Genomic DNA, 25,224 nt, shown 5'->3' on the forward strand with positions numbered 1-25,224 from the left:
CATTTCTAAGTAACCACAAACGTTTGTGTATATATTCACAATTCATCATTACTTTACTTAGATTTGTGTGAATTGAGTATATGTTGTGAAATTTTTAGATATTACTTGTTAGATATTACTTCACTGTCGGAGCTAGAAACACAAGCATTTCGCTACACCCGCAATAACATCTGCTAAACACGTGTATGTGACCAATACAATTTGATTTGATTTGATTACTACTTTCTATACTTTTAGTCTTAATCTTTGGTTGTTTACTACACAACCTTACTCACTCACATGTTTAGCACAGCCTCACACGTGAATCTTTAAAGAGATGGGTGGGGCTAAGGCTTAGGAGTGTGTGAACGATGCTGAATGGGTGTAGACATAGAAGAGCTCTCCAGTAGGTGTACCAAAACATACCACAGCTATTTTCTCAAAAGTGGGGTTACAAGTTCATCGACTTTCAAAGCACAATTACTTTCCCATTGTTCCTCAACTGCAGTGTATGATATAAAACATTTTTAGCTCTTGAGTCTCTACCAATGTAAAAAACACAATTTTTTACAAGGTGGTGGGTCACAGTTTTGTGTTCATGAATTTTTACAGTATAGCCCATTTTGACTTTGAAGTTTTCCCATCTAGTGGAAATCGCTCAGTTCTGCCTGAAGGACAAGACTCATCCCAATAAACTTCAACCTGTGATTACTTCCAATACACTCAGGAAATGGCACAATAATTAACCAGAGATAGTTAGAAGATAGTCAGGAAGATGGCTGTATACAATAGAGTCAGCATTTTACGACCCTTCAGACAGTTAGAGCTTTGATATATGTTGCGTATATATGTTGCGTCTTTGCTAAGGGTTTCTGTGCACTGAACATTGTGCAGACACACACACAGGACCAAAGTGCCCCTACACTGTGTAACGAAGTCTATGGTCACGTCTCCCTCACTATACACAGAACATCCTCTATCCCAGGGATGTCAAACATACAGCCCATGGGGGATCCAATCCAGCCCGCAGGTGGTTTGAGTAACAAAACATGTTTGGGGGGGGGGGGGGGGGGGGGACAGACGGACAGGACAAACTCAATTTAACAAATCAAAACTGTGTATAAATGATAATGAATCTACATTCATACAGTTTTTTTTGTTTTACTGTGTCCAGTTCGCTAATAATCATCTAAATTAAAGCTAGACAGTCAAGGAGCATTGAAAATTCCAAAAAACAATTTGTCCATTTTGATGGTAAGGAAATAACACATTTTCAGTGGAGCCATCCGGACCTTGATGAAAACCGAATGCGGCCCGCGGGGCAAAATGAGTTTGACACCCCTGCTCTATCCACATAGATTTATATCCATCTTGAATCTATAACATTCTATGGTGACCAGCTGACTGTATTCTCACATTTCTGCCTGCATGTGATCTTCCCTACAGTGTCTTTGAGACTGGGTAGAGAATGCATGTAAGGGATTATTCATGCAACATAGGCACACAGCTAATTACTATATTCCTTACTTTTCACGAGTAAAATACTTCCTCTGATTACACCATCCCTTTTTCATGGCAATATCTTTCACTTTCTTCTCCAACCAAACAAACTAAAAACTGCATGTCCTCTTCATTCATGAGTCACTTGTCCAAAGGGTAACGTTATTATTCAACCAGGCGGAACATTCAGAGCGTCACAGATGGAAATGAATTGTACAGACACTAGGGCTGCCACAATTACTGTATGACTGACAGTTATGTATGAAGACCGTTATGAAAATAAAATAACTGTCATAACGAACTGCTGACTGAAAATGGGACGGAAGGGCATTCATGCGGTTGAGTCCGTTTCGGATGTAACGTGGACTCTTAACAACTTGCTGAAACAAGCAAATTGGTCTTTGGTTGCCTAGGCAACACCCCCCACAATGCAGCAGCAGGACACATAGACATAGAAGGAATATAATGGGCTTGTAACCTTAAACCCTGGCAATTTGACTGGTGAACTCATGGGTACACTACTCGCAATGACTGCCTGGTATTGGGATGCAATAATTTTCATGGTAATGCAGAATGCTCATTTAAATTATGTCAACTGGTGTGGCTCATGTAATGTCAGTTCAGTTGAATCAACAAATCACAGCACATATTTTACTTCCTGCTTTGCTCCTATTGGTACACTCACAATGGCTGCCCGTCCACCTATTATGTCATCACTGACATGAATGGCGAAGCCCGTTCAATTCATTCAATTATGTGAGAGCACATGCAATCATGGGTGGTGGATAAAATGTCAGTCTAAATTTGTCATTATGGTGACCGCGGTCATTTGGCTGGCCAAATACCGTTATCCAAAATTCAATGACTGTCACAGCCCTAACAGACACAATTCTCCATCTTTCATGATATTGAATGTCTGTGCTGTACAATACATTTATAACTGCAACATTCTGAATGATAGGTCCAGGGTGCTGATACAACCATAGATAGATAATTCCCCTTGCTGCCTTCAAGGCTCTGGAGAAATTCATGTCTCTGAAACATCCTAGTAGCAATGATATCATCAGTGGAATGAATGATGATTGTTCTGCAGAGAGTGAGCCAGATCCCTCCTGGTTAAGTCCAGCTCCATGGTGGCTGAACCCAATCCAGTATCTGGGCCACAGTGACACACTGGAGGCCAGCATTACCTCTTCCTGTTAATCTTTACAATGTATTCATATCCCAACATGTTTTTCTAATATCTTTGATGGTCCAACTGCATGATGCTGAATCTCATAATGTTGCTGAGCAATATTGAGACAGTCAGGCCAAACGTACATGCTCCAATACGTCTCAATGGTTTCTTTGATGAATGAGCCTTGATGTTACACAGCCAGGCAGATCCTACGTGCTCCGGTAGGTCTTTATAATGTCTTTGATTGTCCTCCTGCAGATTGGGCAGCTGGCATTGGCCATCTTCTTCAGTTTGAGGCCACAGGCGTAGCAGAGACACATGTGACCACAGGCGTACAGCACCGTGTCCACCACGTTCTCATAGCAGATGGTGCACTCGTCACTCCACGAGCCAGAGCATGATGGGAAGGTGGGGGATTCCGAGTGGCTGGAGAATGGCGAGCTGGGGCTCGTACCTGGGAGACAATGGAACAGGTTTTAGAGGTTGGTGGATCATTTGCATACAGTATAACTTGGAAACTGTACTTAGGAATAGTTTTTCAATTTCTGACTATCTATACTGTATCTGCTCTGGAATGTTCTCTTCTATGTTTACACATTACAGGATATTGCGTCAAATAACTTGTTTTCATCCTTTTGAGAGGGGCTAAACCATCATAACAGGTGTGATATTGTGCAATATAAACATCACATTTCATCACATCACATTCCCTATTAAAGTCCAAAGAAACTCTCAACAAATGCTGGTTACGTTTACTGCAACTGACGTTGCCTTTCTTGGTCATGGTATGTTGACTGTTTTGTCACATTCCTGCCATAAACAGAGGTGGAAAATCAGGGAGAGAGAAAGAGAAAGAGAGGGGGGGGTGGGGAAGGGGTATGCGAGAGAGAGAGAGAGAGAGAGAGAGAGAGAGAGAGAGAGAGAAAAGAGAAAGAGAGAGCGAGACACAGAGACACAGATGTAGGATCTTAATTTGAGCCAGTTTGCTACAGCAGGAAAATGATCCTGCATCAACAGGAAATGTAAATTATTATGTTGATTATAATACATTTTTGAAGGCGTTGATAAACATTTTTGTAAAGGAAAATCACGTTTTCTTTTTAAACCTCAAATACACTACACATTTTACATTTACTGCATTAAAGGAAAGTTCTCCAGCAACACAGTGATCAAATTAAGATCCTACATCCTACAGAGAGAAGAGAGAAAAGAGAGAGAAAAGAGAGTGAAAGACAACACAGGGATAACCTGGTGAGCGAGACAAGGTAGTAATGGAAAGACGGTTTACCTGTGGAGCTGCTGAAGGCTGGTGGGTTGCTGGCATTGAGGCTGGTGTTGAGGTTGATGTTCAGGTTGGAGTTAAAGTTGGGCTCGGAGCTGACGCTGCAACGCAGAGTGGGGGTGTTGGGGGAGCTGGGAATTGACAGTCCCCGGGGGTCTGCATTCAGAGACGAGCCTGAGGGCACAGAGAAGCACTGTGTCACATGCAAACTACTCGGAACTCATGTATGTACAAATTCCTCAGAAAGGAAAACGCTGGGTCTAGTTATTTGCAGATCTCCATAGATATGGTGTAATAACACTGTATGTCAGAATATGACGAAGTTCAACTTTGAGAGTCTGGCTAAAGCTGACTAAAGCACATACAAACATCCATTTGCGTGTGTCTATGAGCGAGTCAGGAGCCCTTGAGGTATTGTAGTCTCGCCCCCCTCCCCATCCCCCACATATACAATCCCTCTGGCCATGGAAGAGAGAGTCTACTGTGTCTGTCCTGTGCCATCTCCATCTATTCTGAACAGCAGCACTGGCAGCCCTATTTGACATCAGCCCTCACATTGACATCTCTCTCCGCAGAGGAGAAACCTCTGACAGTTCCAAATCCACAGACCTAGTAGGCTATGTCTGAATGGCATAAAACATTTTTGTTTACACAACTTGATGTCTGCCATAAAACTGCTCTTGCACTGGTATAGGCATGGCATAATATATATCTTATGTGCCAAATGAAACAACACAGTCAGTTTGCAAGCAACAGCAAGCATACGCAACTAACCTACACATCACCCAATTTTTTCAGGATCCCGTACCCCAAGTCTCCCTGAAATGGCAGAGATCTGTGACTTTACTCCCTAAGATTAAAAACAACTGCAAACAGCTGTGCTTTAGTCGATGTGGCCTGAAAAAACTGAGCAGGGTCTAATGCTATAGAGCCTTGACAATGGGGTGCCCCTATCCGTTCCCCTGAGTTCCCATCTCTCTTGGACCACCCTTACTGCTGTGGTTTCAGTTTCAATCTAAATAAATAAGCCTTGTTAGCTTCTGCAAACAGTGGTTCATATGGTGGCCAGGTTGCTTTTCAAAATGTTGAAACATTAACAGACACACTGTACTGTGGGCTGAGGGAAATGGCAAAGAAGAAGAGAGAGTAAATTCAAAGGCTTGGAGCCTTTAAAAGCCATCCTAGCTTTATCTTACTAGTGTTTATTGTTGTATTGAACAAGGTTACACTCAACCATGTTTGGTTTCTTGCATGGTTATTACCAGGGGCGCAACATTCACTGGGGACATGTCCCCCCCCACATTCTGAAATCGCATTTTTGTCCCGCCCAGTTTTATCATTGGAATGTGATACAAAACAAGACAATGGTGTGCTTTAGGACCATGCAGGCGCCTCCGAGCCGTAGGGAGGCTGTTTGGAGTGTAAAGAAATAACTTCTAAAACCAAAGTTGGTTATTACACTAGTGACAAATGGATCAATGTACCACTTGCAGATACACAGTATCATCTTTAAAACGTGTCAACCAAATACATCCCCAGCATTACTAGCAACAAAGACAGGGACATCGTGGTAGACTACTATATAGTTACATAGGTTTGCTTGCAAACTTTCTCATGATCGTTAACCTGACCTGTTTGACTGACCGGCTGCACAGCTGTCTGGTAACATCCTGGTCACATCTAATAGGAGACCAGACAGAAAGACAGACAGATACCCTTCATGTCTATTCATAAACCCTTTCATCCAGGATTAGGTTCAGATCCTGCCATCGTATGAATGCACTCCTGGCCCCTCTATCTGGAATGGACGACATCTGAGGGCATTTGAGTATGTAGGGAAGCCTGGGAGGTCTGCATGATGCCCCAGATAAATCCACTGTGGTTATTTAGTGCATTATATCACCTTCTTATCGTTGGCAGTGATCTTTGCCACACCGCCATGGTTGCTTTTTTTTATGTGACAGATTTACTGCATCAAAACACATAAACATTCTCATTAAGACAGACTTTTCAATGCCTGACCTTACAATAAATACTAGGGTTATATTTGAGGTCTCATTTGCTGTCCTCTATAGCTCAGTTGGAAGAGCATGGGTCTTGCAACACCAGGCTAGTGGGTTAGATTCCCGGGACCACCCATACAGTGAATATAAAATGTATAAACGCATGGCTAAGTCCTTTTGGATAATAGCATGTACTAAATGGCATATATTATCATATACGGCCTCGTTCAGTTTGCTACTCCATTGGTGCTGTAGGGACATCAGCCACTGTACTTACATAATATGAGCATATGTTTCAAACCATGTTTATATTATCACGCTTAAGCCCCATCTAGAATGTATGTGTGGAGTTGCAATGGGAATTCAGACAAACAAGTACGTTTATGAAGCTTACATACAACCAAACTAAGATATTCACACAGACTCCATGACCATGTAAAAGTGATGAACTCCCATCTGCTTCATTTCACAGCTCTAACGACACCCGACCACGGACAAGTGCCACTTTCAGAGGTGGCGGTACGTTTCCATGGCAATGCGTGGCATGTGGCGCCAGTGTGTGGGCGGAGAGAAACGTCAGAGCTGCCCTCCCCACAGCTGGAGGGGGTAATGGGAAGCGCTGTCAGAGTCATAAGAGGGGAGAGAGACAGAGAGGGGGGTGGAGGTATTGTGAGAGAGAGAGGAGGTAGAGAAAGAGAGAGAGAGAGGAGGCCATTGCTAGGATAGTAAGGTATGAGGGAAAACGCTGGCGCCTGAATGTGAGACACAATTACATTTTAATAATGCATATGGAAGGCATCATAAACAGTTAGTACAGCAGCTAGCAGAGCCCCTCCCCTAATGGACAGGGGGCTCTGCTAGCTGTCTGATGCTGCTGGGCCCACATAGGACAGAAATAACCTCCTCAACCCAGGAGAGGAGAGGAGAAGAGGAGAGGAAAGGGGGTATGACAGTGGAAAAGATAGGACACACAAACTACCTTGTAATATCAAAGTAGCTCATGATCAGTTCCATCATATTTTTTAAAAAGTCGTCTTAAAGGCATTGCAATATTGCTCTCAATCTAGCAGTCAGTTTGGAGAATAATCAAACGAATTGAGACACGATCACTCTTATTAACAAGTTGGCCAGAAAACAAAGCCTAGCAGGGGGAACGGGGTGTTCAGGGCCTGATGACAAATATCCTGGTCTCAGCGGAGCTTGTTAACAACCTAGAGAGCACACACATCTGTGCTTACAAGCTGTATTCTGCCTCACAGCCAGAATCAAAGTCATGAACATCTAGTAATGAACTTGCTTGCAAACCAGAAAAATATATGATCCTGCATTATTATAATGTATGCCTACATCTTCAGTGAGTTATGATTTGTTTCAACCTGTAAACACAGTCTTTCTTCAAATCAGTATTTCCTCATCTCTCTGTGTACCACATTGTAGGTCTGCTAAAGGGACACTGCGAGATTTTGTCAATTCAGTTTTTCTACTTACCCAGAGTCAAATTAACTTGTGGATAATTTTTTTGTTGATGTCTCTGCGTACAGTATGAAGGAAGTTAGAGGTAGTTTCCCGAGCCAATGCTGGCTAGCGTTAATGCAATGACTGTAAGTCTAAAGGTACGCTAGCATTATGCTAGGGGCTTAATTGCCAAAATCTTGTAGGATCCCTTTAAATTCCAGCCCTAGAATCCACTTACAAACAGGAGAATCACTGCAAAGCCAAGTGAAATTAAATACGACCACAAACCTCCACATGCATTTCGCCATTAATTCCCCATTTCCAACAGCACCCTTTCCTGTCAGCCATTATTTATAACATGTTATTCTACTGTTCATTTATCATGGGCTGGTCCTAAAACCAGCCTTTTACTGGATTCAATCAAGACAGGGTTTTCCCCCTTAGGCCTCCTCATCCGGACAAGCTTGTCATGGTATGTACAGATTGGGCATGATATGTTAGTGTGCACCTGAGATGACTTACAGCTAGGGAATTAGAGTGTTATTATGGTCATACAGTAAGTGTGTGTGTGTGTGTCTGTGTGCGTGCGTGTGGAGAGTAACAGCTTTTCAATGTGCCCAACTACTATGCAAATACATTATTGCACCATGTTCTAATTGGCCTTTACAGTTGCCTAGAGTCAAAACTGAATGGATTCAGTCGACTAGGCTAGGCTAGGATTCATTTCCCAATCAGCAAGTGAGCTGCGGTAAACTTCCATCTGTTGGAGCCACTTCCGATAACAAGTGAGTTCATAGAAATGGAGTAGAACTGAAGATGAAACGCTCGCCTAAATTTACAAACTGTGGGAGGAGAAGCTAAATGCCAAGTGAGATATACGAGTTGATAAAAAGTCAGAGTGCAACAAGGAACAGAGGAAGAGGAAAACTAGGTCATGACTTGGCTATGTAAGAATCCATCCTCCACAGGTCATTCAAGGATCAGACACTGAAATAGTTTCTTAATGGGAAAAAATACTGAAAAGTCTCACGATTTTCAGATAAACTTGAACAAAGATGAATATGATGTCTTTGAGTCAATGAGAATGACTATATAGCAACATATTAGCATGTATTAACCCAGTTTATACTGTAATCTCACTTTAAGCACGTAATAACAATGACATGAATGTTAAACAGAATTATGTATCGTATTATTACATTATAACTGTTTTACAAAACTGTTCAGTGAACTCACCTAGGATCTTGAGTTGTGTGACGGCTCCATGCAGACCGAAGAACATCCACAGAGGTCTGGAGTTGTCCACACACACCTGCATCCCTGCGTTGATTCCATTGTGGCTTAGAAACACCTCCCCCTCCACATTCACCACGAAACCCAGGATGTCACCACTCTGCAGGGGTGCCCCCACCCGACACACCGCCCAGAATTCCTTGCGGTCGACCAGGGACTCCGGGCTGTATGGTAGGTCGCTCGGACGAAGCCAAGCCGGGTCGCACGACGTCACGCCATAGGAGAGTGAACCGAGACGTGTGGCACCCGTCTTAGTCACTTTCAGGAACACGCTCTCTCCGCAACGCAGGGGCCGGCTGGTGAACACCAGGGTCCTCTCATCACCGCTGCGATGCTCCACGCCCCGGGACACCGTGTGCTCATCGAGGGCCTTGATGTGGGCACCTCGGAGCGGGTGGAAGTGGAGATCGCTGTCGAGGAGCGAGGGGAGCAGGGAGCACTGCTGGGAGTTGAGAGAGTTCTGGGGGATAGAACAAGAGGTGGTCGGGTGAAGGCGCTCCTCTTCCTCCTGCTCCTGCTGCTGGAGGCTGAGGTCACACAGGCTAATAGAAAGGTCGCCTGGGTCCCGCCGTAGCGATGCTCGGTGGGCGGTGGTGAAGGAGCGAGGACGTAGGCATTCTAGAGGCACCATCTCACTGTCTGTAGAAACAAACACAGAGTGATCAATCATCACTTTTCTTATAATGTGTCGCAAAGGGTCAAAGCTTTGTAAAGAACTTGCTATGTTAATACAATCCTCCCATTTGTACACTGAAGTGCAGTTTTTTGGAATACTGGTATTATGAGCTGTTTACTAAACGCTTTTCGGTTTTCTTTCTTTCTTTCACATTCAAGATCCACTCAATGTTATGAAACATACTATCACATAAATGCACAAATAAAACAATTTTGTATTTTTTTTTATGTCACACACAGCGGAAAGGTGCAGTGAAAAGTGCTGTTTTGCAAGGTCAGATATAGTAGTACGTCACCCCTGGAGCAAATTAGGGTTAAGTACCTTGCTCAAGGGCACAGACAGATTTTTCACCTTGTCGGCTCAGGTATTTGAACCAACTACCTTTTAGTTACTGGCCCAACACTCTAACTGCTAGGCTACTTGCCTCCTGCAAATACCTAAATGTGCATTTTTCTGTGTTTAGAAATAAAAGTGTTAAAGTATATATCCTTATTCATCAGCCTCAATACAATCCTCATGGAATGTGAGTGTACACACAATGTATTGGAACTTAATGCTTTAATGTGGAAGTATTTGGGTTGGTGCAGTATCTTCTACGAGTAAAGCACATGTATGCATAAACATGTTTCAAAAAGCTATATGACAACTTTACATAACACACAATCACATTGACTTTATATACAGTGTCTCCACTGTAGCCATTGAATTATGTGTTTGCGTGTTAAAGAGATGGCCAATACTGCAACTGAGAGGGACAGACATTGAAGAGCCAACAGTATCACCTTTCCTTTGGCTGTGCTCAACACTAATAAATAGCCTCCCTTGAACTAAATTGGCAAACCGTTGAGTGAGAGTCACATGGCCGTTCATAGACCGCCTTAGCAGAGAAAATAAACCTCTGGTTGGTACAAACGGATCTGCATCATAGCACGCTTAGGGACAGGGGACAGGCAGCAGCCAAAATTAACCTGCCCCTCTAAACCTGGGCTAAAATTAGCCAGATTGGACATGTGAGAAGAGTGGAAAGGGGTTGACTGACCTAAGAGGCAGGGTCCACTCACTGTACAAAAGAGAGAGCGCAAAGGATAGCGTGCGAAGGGAAGTGTGAGAGAGACAGTGAGAGGGTGTGTGTGACGGAGAGAAATATAGAGAAAGGAAGAGAGGGAGTAAAAAAACGAGGGAGAAATAGAGAAGAAGAGCCAGAGGAGACTTGCTACCTCACACTCACTCTTTATCACACGGAGGCAGCAAATCTCCGGTAGGTTGGACCCAGATGATAAACTCCTTTGTCGTAATTACTTCCTGTGTGAACGGTGTCCACTAACAACAGCCACAGTCTTAGCACCACTATTTCTGTCCATGTCGTGATGGGGCCCCAAAATAATTGTGCCACTGTACTACAGTTCACATACACATTCAGTCTCCCCAACAGTGAATACGGTTTAAATACACTACATATTAGTATCATTTACACCTATAAATCATCTGAATCCTCTCAATTTAGATTACAAAGGAGATTGGGCTAGAATGACATGAGTAGGGGTGCAAAATTACGGTAACTCTCAAAATTCCCAGGTTTTCCAGAAATCCCGGTTGGAACATTCCTGGAATAAGGCAAAAATAAGCAGAAAATCCAGGAATCCTCCAACTGGAATTTCTGGAAAACCTGGAAATTTTGTGAAAGTTACCGTATTTTTGCAACTATAGACATGAGACACGAGGGGAAGACCAAGGCCTGAAGTCACACAATGAGATCTTCACCAAACTAACTTAATGGTCAATTTGGGCTCACACCAGGTATAGGACATGATTGTACACAAGAGAGAAACATATACAGTATTTTCACAACAAAGTTCCCTAGCAACAGCACCCAGACCCAGGGTACAGCCTCTCTCATCTCCCTCTTCGATTTTGCAACTCTTCACGAAAAGCATTCATACTATTTGATGTATGACTTTACATTATTTCAATGGCACATACACCATATCACTGGCCAATGTTTTTCTTTTAATAGAGCTGATCCTAAGCCAAGTGTGATTACCCTCATAGTTGGGAGTTTAGAGCTTTGTTCCTCTCAGACTGAGTGCCTTGGTGTTTCACAACCTCACTCATTAAAACATCAATCACACACAGACAGGTGCAGACTTGCATCTTTTGTCCTCTGGATCCCGTTTGAAGCCATTGTGCCAGAAAATTAGGCAAAGGCATTCAGACATTCACTGTCGCCTAACGAGTGCCACTTTGGCGTTCCCATTTTTACTGGTTCATTTGGATACGCTCCGATGGTTTTATAATAGGGCGTATGAGGACTAATGGTGATTATCCACTATTTAAAAACGTTTCACAAAAAAACAGCAAAGTTCAAGTCTTTGAAGTTTCTGAATAGCAAAAGAAAATTGTGATCACATTTTGAGTAAATTAGAAAAAAGACGTGATTAAGTGACTACAACTCCACTCAAATCAGGTGAACAACATATTATACACTAATGTTATTAACAGTGGTCGGTGCAGTGGTTGACCTCATGAATGTGGCCATTTAAAACCATAGATTTTAATCCTTGGGGCAAACTTCAAAAAGTAAACGTTTGTAGTTCTCATATTTGTGGCCATTGAAAACCACAGCCTGTCAATCATCGAACCGCAAACATGAAACAAAAAAGTAAAGGAGTCATTTCTTGTTTTATTGTGTTACTTTTTTACTTTAGTTTATTTAGTAAATATGATTTTAACTCTATGTTCTTAAAACGGCATTGTTGGTTAAGGGCTTGTAAAGAAAGCATTTCTGTTGGATTTGGCGCATGCATCAAATACAATTTATTTGATTTGAGAGGTGACTTTGGAAAGCAGCTTAGTTATAATCCACGTAAGACCCTTCCCAAAACTGACTCCAAATATAAAAAGAGGAACAAACAGAAACTGAGGGACTAACTGACTGAGCACAACCTAGTAAAACCAGTTGCTAAGGATTAGAATGTGACATTTTGGGGAGGTAGAAACTCCAGGATACGGCAGGGAAAAAAATTAAATCAGCCAATAAACACATTACCATTATATTGTACCTATAAGGGTTATTTAACCTCATGGAGGAAGATACATAAATGGTCCATCAAGCATTGGTCTCTGGTGCTGTTAGTCCAGTCTGGTCTGGGCTGTGTGCTGGGCTGGAGGGTGAAAGGGAGGAGGATGATAGTTTAGCCTATACTAATGCAGGAATGTAGGTCTGGACCACTGATTACTATTTCCCACTCATTAAACACAGAGAGCACCTGCTAACATAGAAACACATGATTAGTCTGATGCTGCCCAGATTCTAAATGTTCTCCTATATTCCCCAGCCAATTTAAACAACCTTTCCAACTTGGAAAGCGGAAAACGTCCTATAACTAAATTACATTTCATTCACACTGGCATATTTTCAGAAGGACCCAAATGCAATAGCAGGAAAGATAGAGCACAGTCCAGTTCACTAAAGGCAATTAAAGCTAAATCATTCACAGTAATTCAGGAATCCTATACCTTTTATAGACTTTTAAAACATCAGTTGAGACAGTGGTGTGCAGCTGTGAGTTGCCTGAGAGCGTTTGATTCATTCCTTGGCGTAGTGGAACTGGATTAGGGGGCTCACTGGGCTTTACTGAGAGTACGGCTGTAACCTCTACAAGGTCAGTGCTCCCAAGTGGCCTGTGTGTGTGTCTTTGTGTGTGTGTGTGGTGGGGGGATTTGCAGTAAGTATGCATGACTCAAGGGCCTATGATCTGTCCAGATTGAGTAAGTGAGGTCATATATCATGAAACAGAGGGGCTGCCTGGGGGAGAGAGAGAGGGGGAGAGGGGCAGCTTTGTCTGTCCCAAAAAGGAGAGAGAGGGGCTTTCGTTTATCAGGGGAAGAAAGGGTGAGGGCTCTGGGGAGAATACACATCAATGAGCTTTTAAGGAGTGTTATCCCAACTGAGATAGTGGCGCATAGGTGTATGTGTGTACAGTATGTGTATAGTGGGATGGGGGGTTGGGCACTGTATTAGTGTGTAGCAGAGGAGGTTGGTGGGAGGAGCTATCGGAGGACGGTTTCATTGTATTGGCTGTAATGGAATAAATGGAACAGAGTCAAGCATGTGGTTTCCATTTGTTTGATACCGTTCCATTTATTCCATTCCAGCCATTATAACGAGCCCGTCGTCCTATAGCTCCTCTGGTGTGTAGTGGGAGGCTATATGTTTCAATGAACTCTCAGCCTCGGAGATGGCAAATGTAAGATGAGCTGTGCACGTAGCATTTTGGAACACCAAGTTGGATTCTCTGGCCCAAAGCCAGATGTTTCTGATTCTTGGACCTCCTTCCATAGTGGAAAGAAGATGGAACTCACTGAGGTGACAAATATCTACAAAGGCAGGCAGGGTCAGCACTTTGTGCCACTGTACTACAGTTCACATACACAGTTCACATACACATTGTGCCCTTAGAAGCACTTTGTGCTGCTAAGGGCACAATGTACCCTAGGTCAGCGGAGAAGCTTGCCTGCCTACCCAAACTGCTTGCTCCAGCCAAACGCTACGCCACGCCCACGGACGTTTGAACAACTTTAATGATTGCAGTCTCAGACTGAAGTATGTAGCGAACATCGAGCAGCGGAAGAATTCAGTCTGTCGTCAGGCATTTGAGAACCCCTTCTGTAGACATTATGCTTCAGGTGACTGCTAAACTATTGACACACACCTTCTGCGAATCATGTCATTACCAAGGAGGACAAAAAAACAACAACTATGTTTTAGACACTTGAAATATCTTAAGGTTCTTTGATGACTCCAACATTAATCATACCTCAAAGGTGTATTGTGTCAGCAAAAAGTTACGTATTTATGTCACTGCACTTCTACGGCTGAAATGTAAACATTTTCATCTGTGTGATGTTTCTGGTGAATCAACAATATTTTGCTTTGGGGCTATGGGGGGGCTATAGAGCCAATGGTTATTCTCTCTAATCACAAACAGATTTCCTCAATTAGTCTCATCTCCTTGTTTTGGTCAAGGAAACCCAGGGTAACCCCCAGTGAAACATCCACGCACAATGAGCTCATTATTGATAATGGACTCTCTGGCCATCTGAAAGTGATTAGCTTCTCCCCCTGTACTGTATAGCTGAGCTCCCCAGATTCTGAGCTGACATGTTCTATTACCATTTCCATTATGATTTCACTACAAATGTCTTTGATTCCATCCGGACTGATCAACTGGCCCTGTCTAGAGACATTTATATTTCTTTACAAATCATATCAATATAAAAGAGCTGAGGTCATCTGAAATAAAGCTAGATTTAAATATGCTAAAACCTTGCATAGCATGATGTTGATGAAAGAGGATCATCCCACGTTCTAGTTTCTACTTATCCTCATTGTCCAGTGGGCATCCAGTGTGAAATGTTGGATGTTTGGAGTTGTATCTTGGGCAACATACCTGAGAATAGGGTTGCCATGGGGACTAGATATTTTCTAAGGGAGGGCACTTATACTGTACTCTATGGTTGATCCATAGTGTGTTATTTGAATAATGGTTTATTTGGCCTTGGCCTGGATTCTGGGGTCTAAGAACATATGTATATAATTCACTGTAGTGCACACATACACTCCATTTGATCAAAAACCTCAGGACAAAGGTAACAACATGATACACATCTTAACCTCATGAGGTCTAAGAATAAATGGCAATTTTCCAAAATGTGGAAACCTGGAGCAGGATCCATACTCTTGCAAAGTTCAAATGTAACTTTAACCACCTTTAAAACACACAACCAACAAAACAGCAGGGAATTTGAGTATGTATTAGTGTGATCAGCAGTCCCAGACAGAGAAAGGTACGACATAGAGAAAAAGAAAGAAAGAAAAGAAAGAAAGAAAGAAAGAAAGAAAGAAAGAAAGAAAGAAAGAAAGAAAGAAAAGAAAGGAGGGATAGAGAGGAAGGGCTGTACAATGTTTCACGATTTTAACATGCCAAACATTTCAGCTCAGTGAATTAACTAAATGTTAATAATGTGGAGGCACTTAGCATCCCCCCGCCTTTCCCTCCATTCTCCTTTGGGTCAGAGCAGACCTTTAACAGATGAATCTGCACATTATTATTACCACTGTGAACTCCAAGCTTCACTGTTTTTGGATGATCCATTCGTAAGCAGCAGACCCATAAATAGAGGTATTAGTGCAGCCTTTGCTTACTTGGGTATAGACCCTGCCTCCAGGCCTATCAAATGCATCCACCAATCACAACTAAGAAAGGAGCTTAGTTCTGCCCTCCTTTACTAAGGTGAACATCCAAAATAAATGAAACGCTTGAGTAAATGGGGCAAACACAGTAAGCAGGTGCTTCCACATAGGTGTGGTTCCTGAGTTAATTAAGCAATTAACATTCCATTATGCTTGGGGTCATGTATGCAAATGCCTAGTTGCCCATTATTTTGGCAACCATGGCTAGAAGAAGAGATCTCAGTGACTTTGAAAGAGGGGTGATTGTTGGGGCACGCTTGGCAGGATCTTCAGTGACGAAGACTGCTCAACTTTCTGATGTTTCACAAAGAACAGTGGGATTAATTGAAAACATATGTAGGATTCTGGCACAGCGCCCGAGAGAGCCTTTTCCAGCACCATGAACAAAACACCAAATTATGGAATTTCTCGTGGAAAAATGGTGTCGCATCCCTCCAATAGTGTTTCAGACACTTATAGAATCAATGCCGAGGGGCATTGAAGCAGTTCTGGTGGCTCGTTGTGGCCCAACGCCCTATTAAGACACTATGTTGGTGTTTCCTTTATTTTGTCAGTTATCTGTATCTCGCCTCATGGAGATGGTAAACAGAACCTATTGTTCTATCTATGAAAATGTAAGATTTAATGGGTCCACAAACTCAACAATTCTTAACACATGCATCTGGATATACTGTACAGACCCCCTTACACTTTTCTTAAATAATTCTCTATTTCTTTGTCTAAAAACTGCTGAAATTCACACCCCGTTATGGATTTTCAACATTGCAGAACCAATTCAAACCAATTCAATTATTGACACATACAAAATTATAGACACTCCGGAGCTAGTACAGCCTTTGGCCAAGTTAAACTGCCAAGAAATGTTTCTTGTAGCCATCAGTGAGCTTGCTGCACCTTTCTACCGGTCCACTCTTCAGTAGCAAACTGCTCTAATTCTTCAATGTTTGCGGGGTGCCCTCAATCAACTGCTGTTTTCAGATCTTGCCATAGGTTTAGGATGTGATTCAGAACTGGACACTTCACTTGCCACTCCAGAACAGTCCAGCATCTCTTTTGAACCATTCCTGGGTGGGTTTTTTAATGTGCGTTTGGGATTGTTGTCCTGCTGGAAGACCCACAACCTTCAACAGAGACACATGTTTTGGACACCGGGTTGAATTAGAGCAATTTCCAGCCCGAAAAGTGGGCCAAATTGCCAGTAGAAAGGTGCAGCAAGCTGGTGGCTGGCTACATGTAGCGTTTGTCTTCAATTGTCTCGGCCAAAGGCTGTACAACCAAGTACTAGCTCCGGGGGTGTGTACAACTTTGTTCTCGTCATTAATATTTATTCTCTGAATTAAAATGGTAAAATTAAATTTGACAAAAATAAAATAGGTTCTGCAACGTTGAAACTCCAATAACAAGGTGTGGTCACAAAGTTGCTTTATTTTATTTTAGAAGAAATCTGGAATTACTTAAGAAAAGGGTTTCTATATATTTGGCCGCAACTGTAGTATGTAACACACAAGTGGAATTCAGTGAATATACATAAGCTGTAAGCAGTGCCACTCAAAGACATACAGATAGACATTACTATTTTGTTTAGTGTAAATGTTGTTTCAATGCTGTCGCCAGTGCTGCTTTAGAATGACCAGAGGTTAAACAAACCTACATTCACCTGTGTCGCCCTTGAATAAACCCTGGCCTGTTTGGCTGGCTGCTTCAATGGCCAGATTGCACAAATCTGATCTAGCCTGATTGAAAACTATTCCTATCCACAGATGGAGACCATGTGCAGCCCCAGATAACATCTACGGTGACAAGTAAAACAAAAAAAGTAAGCTCTACATGCGTGTGATTGTTGACAAAAACAAACAGGTTAGGAAAGCCGTGTACAATAGGGTCAAGACAGCCCTAGAAGAATCAAATTGCTAAAAAAAAATATTCAAAGAGTTTCAGTTCACATTGACCAGTATAACATGGCATGCATGAGTGATTTAAAAGAGTAAAAAGGTGTCTTTTCCACAATTCATGTTATGTTTTAATCAAATGTTACAATGAGTTTTTTCATCCAGTACATGTTGACCAATTGTCCATTTTTACTAGAGAGCAATATTCTATTCCCATGCGAGTTTGTATGAGACGACCAGTATTCTATTTCTCACACCATGACATATAATGTAAGGCAACACACACTATGATATTAAGGTAGTCCTTAGCTTCCACAAGATTATATTTTACCCTGAATCTGGACATCATTTTATATCTTCCTTAATATGACTACAGGGACACTACCTCTAGCTTCACGGACCACTAGCACTTTGTCAGTGATAAAGTGATTAATCTAACTCCAGTAAACTCACTTCTAGCTCCAAATACCCCTCATCCATAAAAGGCTTACTTATATTCACTGATGAACAAACTGCTTATTTACCCTGTAAGACAACCTGGTCTCAGAGAATTTCGTATTCGTCTGTACTTAAATCAGAACCACTACATTTTGTATGGTATGTATTAATTTGTGGATGCCCATCATCCATATGATATTTTATACAAATTACAATTCATATTATATGTTACAAATTTGCAAAACCTACATTATTTTACAAATTTGCTAAACTTGTATGTTACAAATTCTGGCTAGGTGGCTAATGTTAGCTAACGTTAGCTAGGCTAGGGGTTAGGGTAAATGTTAAGTTTAGGAGTTAGGTTAAAGGGTTACGGTAAGGGGAATGGTTAGCTAAAAGGGTTAAGGTTAGGGTTAGGTGAATGGTTAAGGTTAGGGGAAGGGTTAGCTTACATGTTAAGTAATTGAAAAGTTGCTAATTAGCTAAAATGATAAAGTTGCCCATGATGATATTCAAACTCACAACCTTTGGGTTGCTAGACATTCATGTTATATACCCTCCATCCCTCCCTCCTATCCACCCACACTAACCACTCTACTTTCGTTTTTGCCTTAAGTAACCATCAGTCTTATGTAACACTACCAAACGTGACATACAGTGTATTCGGAAAGTAGTCAGATCCCTTCCCATTTTTTCCCATTTTGTTACTTTACAGCCTTGTTCTAAATTGGATGAAATAAAACATGTTCCTCACAAATCTACACACAATACCCCATAATGACAAAGCGAAAACAGGTTTGGAAATTTTAGCAAATGTATAAAAAAATATGAAACAGAAATACCTTATTTACATACAATTGAAGTCAGAAGTTTACATACACCTTAGCCAAATACATTTAAACTCAGTTTATCACAATTCCTGACATTTAATCAGAGTAAAAATTCCCTGTTTTAGGTCAGTTAGGATCACCACTTTATTTTAAGAATGTGAAATGTCAGAATAATAGTAGAGAGAATGATTTATTTCAGCTTTTATTTCTTTCATCACATTCCCAGTGGGTCAGAAGTTTACATACACTCAATTAGTATTTGGTAGCATTGCCTTTAAATTGTTTAACTTGGGTCAAACGTTTCAGGTAGCCTTCCACAAACTTCCCACAATATGTTGGGTGAATTTTGGCCCATTCCTCCTGACAGAGCTGGTGTAACTGTGTCAGGTTTGTAGGCCTCCTTGCTCGCACACGCCTTTTCAGTTCTGCCCACACATTTTCTATAGGATTGAGGTCAGAGCTTTGTGATTGCCACTCCAATACCTTGAATTTGTCGTCCTTAAGCCATTTTGCCACAACTTTGGAAGCATGCTTGGGGTCATTGTCCATTTGGAAGACCCATTTGTGACCAAGCTTTAACTTCCTGACTGATGTCTTGAGATGTTGCTTCAATATATCCACATAATTTTCTTACCTCATGATGCCATCTATTTTGTGAAGTGCACCAGTCCCTCCTGCAGCAAAGCACCCCCACAACATGATGCTGCCACCCCCGTGCTTCACGGTTGGGATGGCGTAGTTCGGCTTGCAAGCCTACCCCTTTTTCTTCCAAACATAACAACGGTCATTATGGCCAAACAGTTTTAGTTTTGTTTCGTCAGACCAGAGGACATTTCTCTAAAAAGTATGATCTTTGTCCCCATGTGCAGTTGCAAACCGTAGTCTGGCTTTTTTTATGACGGTTTTGGAGCAGTAGCTTCCTTCTTGCTGAGCGGCCTTTCAGGTTATGTCGATATAGGACATGTTTTACTGTGGATATATATACATTTGTACCGGTTTCCTCCAGAATTTTCACAAGGTCCTTTGCTGTTGTTCTGCGATTGATTTTCACTTTTCGCACCAAATTACGTTCATCTCTAGGAGACAGAATGCATCTCCTTGAGCGGTATGACAGCTGCGTGGTCCCATGGTGTTTATACTTGCGTACAATTGTTTGTACAGATGAATGTGGTACCTTCAGGCATTTATTTTGATTTTCCCATGATATCAAGCAAAGAGGCACTGAGTTTGAAGGAAGGTCTTGAAATACATCCACAGGTACACCTCCAATTGACTCAAATGATGTCAATTAGCCTATCAGAAGCTTCTAAAGCCATGACATACTTTTCTGGAATTTCCCAAGCTGTTTAAAGGCACAGTCAACTTAGTGTATGTAACCTTCTGACCCACTGTAATTTTGTGACAGTGAATTGTGACAGTGAATTATAAGTGAAATAATCTGTCTGTAAACAATTGTTGAAAAAATTACTTCTGTCATGCACAATGTAGATGTCCTAACCAACTTGCCAAAACTATAGTTCGTTGACAAGGAATTTGTGGAGTGGTTGAAAAACAAACTTGAATGACTCCATCCTAAGTGTATGTAAACTTCCCGACTTCAACTGTAAGTATTCAGACCCTTTGCTATGACTCTCAAAATTGAGCTCAGGTGCATCCTGTTTCCATTGATCATCCTTGAGATGTTTCTACAACTTGATTGGAGTCCACCTGTTGTGAATTCAATTCTTTGGACATGATTTGGAAAGGTCCCACAGGTGACAGTGCATGTCAGAGCAAAAACCAAGCCATGAGGTTGAAGGAATTGTCCGTATAGCTCCGAGACAGGATTGTGTCGAGGCACAGATCTGGTGAAGGGTAGCAACAAATGTATGCAGCATTGAAGTTATAAGACGTTTGGAACCACAAACACTCTTCCTAAAGCTGGCCGCCTGGCCAAACTGAGCAATCGGGTAAGAAAGTTCTTGGTCAGGGAGGTGACCAAGTACTCGATGGTCACTCTGACAGAGCTCAAGAGTTCCTCTGTGGAGATGGGAGAACCTTCCAGAAGGACAATCATATCTGCAGCACTCCACCAAATCAGGCCTTTATGGTAGAGTGGTCAGACGGAAGCCACTTCTCAGTAAAAGGCACTTAAAGGACTCTCAGAACATGAGAAACAAGATTGTCTGGTCAGAGGACACAAAGATTGAACTCTTTGGACTGAATGCCAAGCGTCACATCTAGAGGAAACCTGTCACCATCCCAACGGTGAAGCATGGTGAAGCATGCACAGCTCCCAGCTGTGTCCTGGACACCATATTTTAATTGATTGCCCCCCATCTATCTTCAGAGTTCGTTCTGTTAGGTGACCTAAACTTGGATATGCTTAACACCCCGGCTGTCCTACAATCTAAGCTCGATAACCTCAATCTCACACAAATCATCAAGAAACCCACCAGGTACTACCCTAAATCAGTAAACATGGGCACCCTCATAGATATTATCCTGACCAACTTGCCCTCCAAATACACCTCTGTTGTTTTCAATCAGGATCTTAGCAATCACTGCCTCATTGCCTGCATCGGTTATGGGTCCGCAGTCAAACGACCGCCCTTCATCACTGTCAAACGCTCCCTAAGACACTTCTGCGAGCAGGCCTTTCTACTGACAACCCGTCATCCCTCACCATCTTAAGTAAGCATGCTCCTTTCAAAAACTTTATAACTAAGAACAGATATAGCCTTTGGTTCTCTCCAGACCTGACTGCCCTCAACCAGCACAAAAACATCCTATACTGCACTAGCATCGAATAGTCCCCGCGATATGCAACTTTCAGGGAAGTCAGGAACCAATACACACAGTCAATTAGGAAAGCAAAGGCTAGCTTTTTCAAACAGAAATTTGCAACCTGTAGCTCTAACTCCAAAAAGTTCTGGGACACTGTAAAGTCCATGAGAATAAGAGCACCTCCTCCCAGCTGCCCACTGCTCTGAGGCTAGGAAACACTGTCACCACCGATAAATCCACGATAATCGAGAATTTCAATAAGCATTTCTCTATGGCCGGCCATGCTTTCCTCCTGGCCAACCCAACCCCGGCCAACAGCTCCGCAGTTACTTGCCTAAGCCTCCCAGCTTCTCCTTCACCCAAATCCAGATAGCTGATGTTCTGAAAGAGCTGCAAAACTTGGACACGTAGAAATCAGCTGGGATAGACAATCTGGACGCTCTCCTTCTAAAATTATCCGCCGCCATTGTTGCAACCCCTAATACTAGTCTGGTCAACCTCTCTTTCATGTCGTCTGAGATTCCCAAAGATTGGAATGCTGCCGCTGTCATCCCCCTCTTCAAAGGGAGTGACACTCTAGACCCAAACTGTTACATACTTATATCCATCCTGCCCTGCCTTTCTAAAGTCTTCAAGAGCCAAGTTAACAAACAGAATACTGACCATTCTGAATCCCACCGTACCTTCTCCGCTGTGCAATCCGGTTTCCGAGCTGGTCACGGGTGCACCTCAGCCACGCTCAAGGTACTAAACGATATCATAACCGCCATCGATAAAAGACAATACAGTGCAGCCGCCTTCATCGACCTGGCAAACAGCCTTGGTTTCTCAAATCACTGCCTCACCTGATTCACCAACTACTTCTCAGATAGAGTTCAGTGTGTTAAATCGGAGGGCCTGTTGTCCGGACCTCTGGCAGTCTCTATGGGGGTACCACGGGGTTCAATTCTCGGGCCGACTCTTTTCTCTGTATACATCAATGATGTTGCTCTTGCTGCTGGTGATTCTCTGGTACACCTCTACGCAGAAGACACCATTCTGTATACTTCTGGTCCCTCTTAGGACACTGTGTTAACTAACCTCCAGACGAGCTCCAATTGCTCTTAAAAAAAATGTACACTCTTCAACCGATCACTGCCCGCAACCGCCAGGCCGACTAGCATCACTACTCTGAAGGGTTCTGACTTAGAATATGTGGACAACTACAAATACCTAGGTGTCTGGCTAGATTGTAAACTCTCCTTCCAGACTCATATTAAGCATCTACAATCCAAAATTAAATCTAGAATGGGCTTCCTATTTCGCAACAAAGCCTCCTTCACTCATGGTGCCAAACATACCCCCGTAAGACTGACTATCCTACCGATCCTCAACTTCGGCAATGTCATTTACCAAATAGCCTCCAACACTCTACTCAGCAAACTGGATGCAGTCTATCACAGTGCCATCCGTTTTGTCACCAAAGCCCCATATACCACCCACCACTGCGACCTATATGCTCGCGTCGGCCGGCCCTCGCTACATATTCGTCGCCAGACCCACTGGCTCCAGGTCATCTATAAGTCTTTGCTAGGTAAAGCTCCACCTTATCTCAGCTCACTGGTCACCATAGCAACACCCACCCATAGCACACACTCCAGCAGGTATATCTCACTGGTCATCCCCAAAGCCAACACCTCCTTTGGGCGCCTTCCAGTTCTCTGCTGCCAATGACTGGAACGAATTGCAAAAATAGCTAAAGTTGGAGACGGATAAAGAAGTGTTTTAGGGAGTGTTTGACAGTGGTGAGGGGTGGTCGTTTGGTCGCAGACCCATTACGGATGCTGGCAATGAGGCCATGATCGCTGAGATCTTGATTGAAAACAGCAGAGGTGTATTTGGAGGGCGGGTTAGTTAGGATGACATCTATGAGGGTGCTCGTGTTTACGGATTTGGAGTTGTACCTGGTAGGTTCATTGATCATTTGTGTGAGATTGAGGGCATCAAGCTTGGATTGTAGGATGGCCGGGGTGTTAAGCATGTCCCAGTTTAGGACACCTAGTAGCACGAGCTCAGAAGATAGATGGGGGGCAATCAATTCACATATGGTATCGAGGGCACAGCTGGGGGCAGAGGGAGGTCTATAGCAAGCGGCAACAGTGAGAGACTTGTTTCTGGAAAGGTGAATTTAGTAGAAGTAGAAGCTCAAATTATTTGGATACAGACTTGGATAGTAATACAGAACTCTGCAGGCTATCTTTGCAGTAGATTGCAACACCGCCCCCTTTGGCAGTTCTATCTTGGCGGAAAATGTTATAGTTAGCAATGGAGATTTCAGGGGTTTTGGTGGCTTTCCTAAGCCAGGATTCAGACACGGCTAAGACATCCAGGTTGGCAGAGTGTGCTAAAGCAGTGAGTAAAACAAACTTAGGGAGTAGGTTTCTAATGTTAACATGCATGAACCCAAGGCTTTTACGGTTACAGAAGTCAACAAATGAGAGCACCTGTGGGAGTGGAGCTAGGCACTGCAGGACCTGGATTACCAGAGGACCTCTACATCACCAGAGGAACAGAGGAGAATTAGGATAAGGGTACGGCTAAATGCTATACGAACTGGCCGTCTAGCACGTTCGGAACACAGAGTAAAAGGATCAGGTTTCCGGGCACATAGCATAAATTCAAGGCATAGTGTACAGACAAAGGTATGGTAGGATGTGAGTACATTGGAGGTAAAACTAGGCATTGAGTAATGATGAAAGAGATATAGTCTCTAGAGACGTTTAAACAAGGTGATGTCATCGCATATGTAGGAGGTGGGACAACATGGTTGGTTAAGGCATATTGAGCAGGGCTAGAGGCTCTACAGTGAAATAAGACACTAATCACTAACCAGGACAGTAATAGACGAGGCATATTGACATTAGAGAGAGGCATGCGTAGCCAAGTGAACATATTGGTCCAGTGAGTGGTTGGGCTGACTAGGGACACGGCGATTCAGACAGTTAGTAGGCCGATGCTAACACGCTAACAGTTAGTAGGCCGGGCTAAAAAAGCTAGCAGTTAGTAGGGGTTAGCAGTTAGCAGACCAGGGCAGGCAAGCTAGCAGTTAGCAGAACGGGGCAGGCAAGCTAGCAGTTAGCAGACCGGGGATAGCAAGTTAGCCTATGGGGGACGTTGCGATGGGGGTAAGTCTGTTTTTGCCTCTTCGTGCGATGACGCCGATAGACCAGTCGTGGAATTAATAGGGTTCCAAGTAACTCTAGGTAGCTAGCAGGCCTAGCAGGTTAGCAGAATGGGCCTTCAGTGGACGTCGTGCCTGAGGGGCCTGTTGGAATCCTCAGGCAGATTATGTCGGTATTCCAGTCGTAGAGGACCGGCGGGGTTCCGTGCCCCGTACCGGAAGTAGAAGGGGTCCGGATATTGTAGCCCAGGAGTGAGCCGGGAGATGGGGTTAGCATGGGCTAGCTTCAGGCTAGTTGGTGTTAGCTCTGGGACGGAAACGTTAGCCAGGAGTAGTCAACCCGGGTTGCGGTTAGCTAGCTGTGATGATCCAGGTGAAAAGGTTCAGAGTTTGTGGTAGGAATTTGGGGATATGGAGAGAAAAATAAGTCCGGTATGCTCTGGTTTGAAACGCGTTGTAGGAACTGGCGAGAGCTTTCCGAGCTAAAGGTTAGCTGATGACCTCTAGCAGTGGTTAGCTGACT

General features: G+C 43.0%; 1 protein-coding gene across 2 annotated transcripts in view; it reads right to left on the reverse strand.

The window, feature by feature from the left end:
• Positions 1-1,056: 1,056 nt before the first annotated feature.
• The window catches only part of LOC139417310 (E3 ubiquitin-protein ligase NEURL1-like), a 56,171-nt gene continuing 32,003 nt past the window's right edge, over positions 1,057-25,224 (reverse strand). For both annotated transcript variants that reach the window (XM_071166579.1, XM_071166587.1), the window contains exons 4-6: positions 8,633-9,328; positions 3,945-4,112; positions 1,057-3,110 (exon numbers count right to left, since the gene is read on the reverse strand). In XM_071166579.1, the coding sequence (XP_071022680.1) occupies positions 2,866-3,110; positions 3,945-4,112; positions 8,633-9,328 (1,109 nt within the window). In that variant the 3' untranslated portion in view covers positions 1,057-2,865. The remainder of the gene's footprint in view (positions 3,111-3,944; positions 4,113-8,632; positions 9,329-25,224) is intronic.

Source organism: Oncorhynchus clarkii, chromosome 1, assembly GCF_045791955.1.
Source record: "Oncorhynchus clarkii lewisi isolate Uvic-CL-2024 chromosome 1, UVic_Ocla_1.0, whole genome shotgun sequence".
Taxonomy (NCBI): Eukaryota; Metazoa; Chordata; class Actinopteri; order Salmoniformes; family Salmonidae; genus Oncorhynchus; species Oncorhynchus clarkii.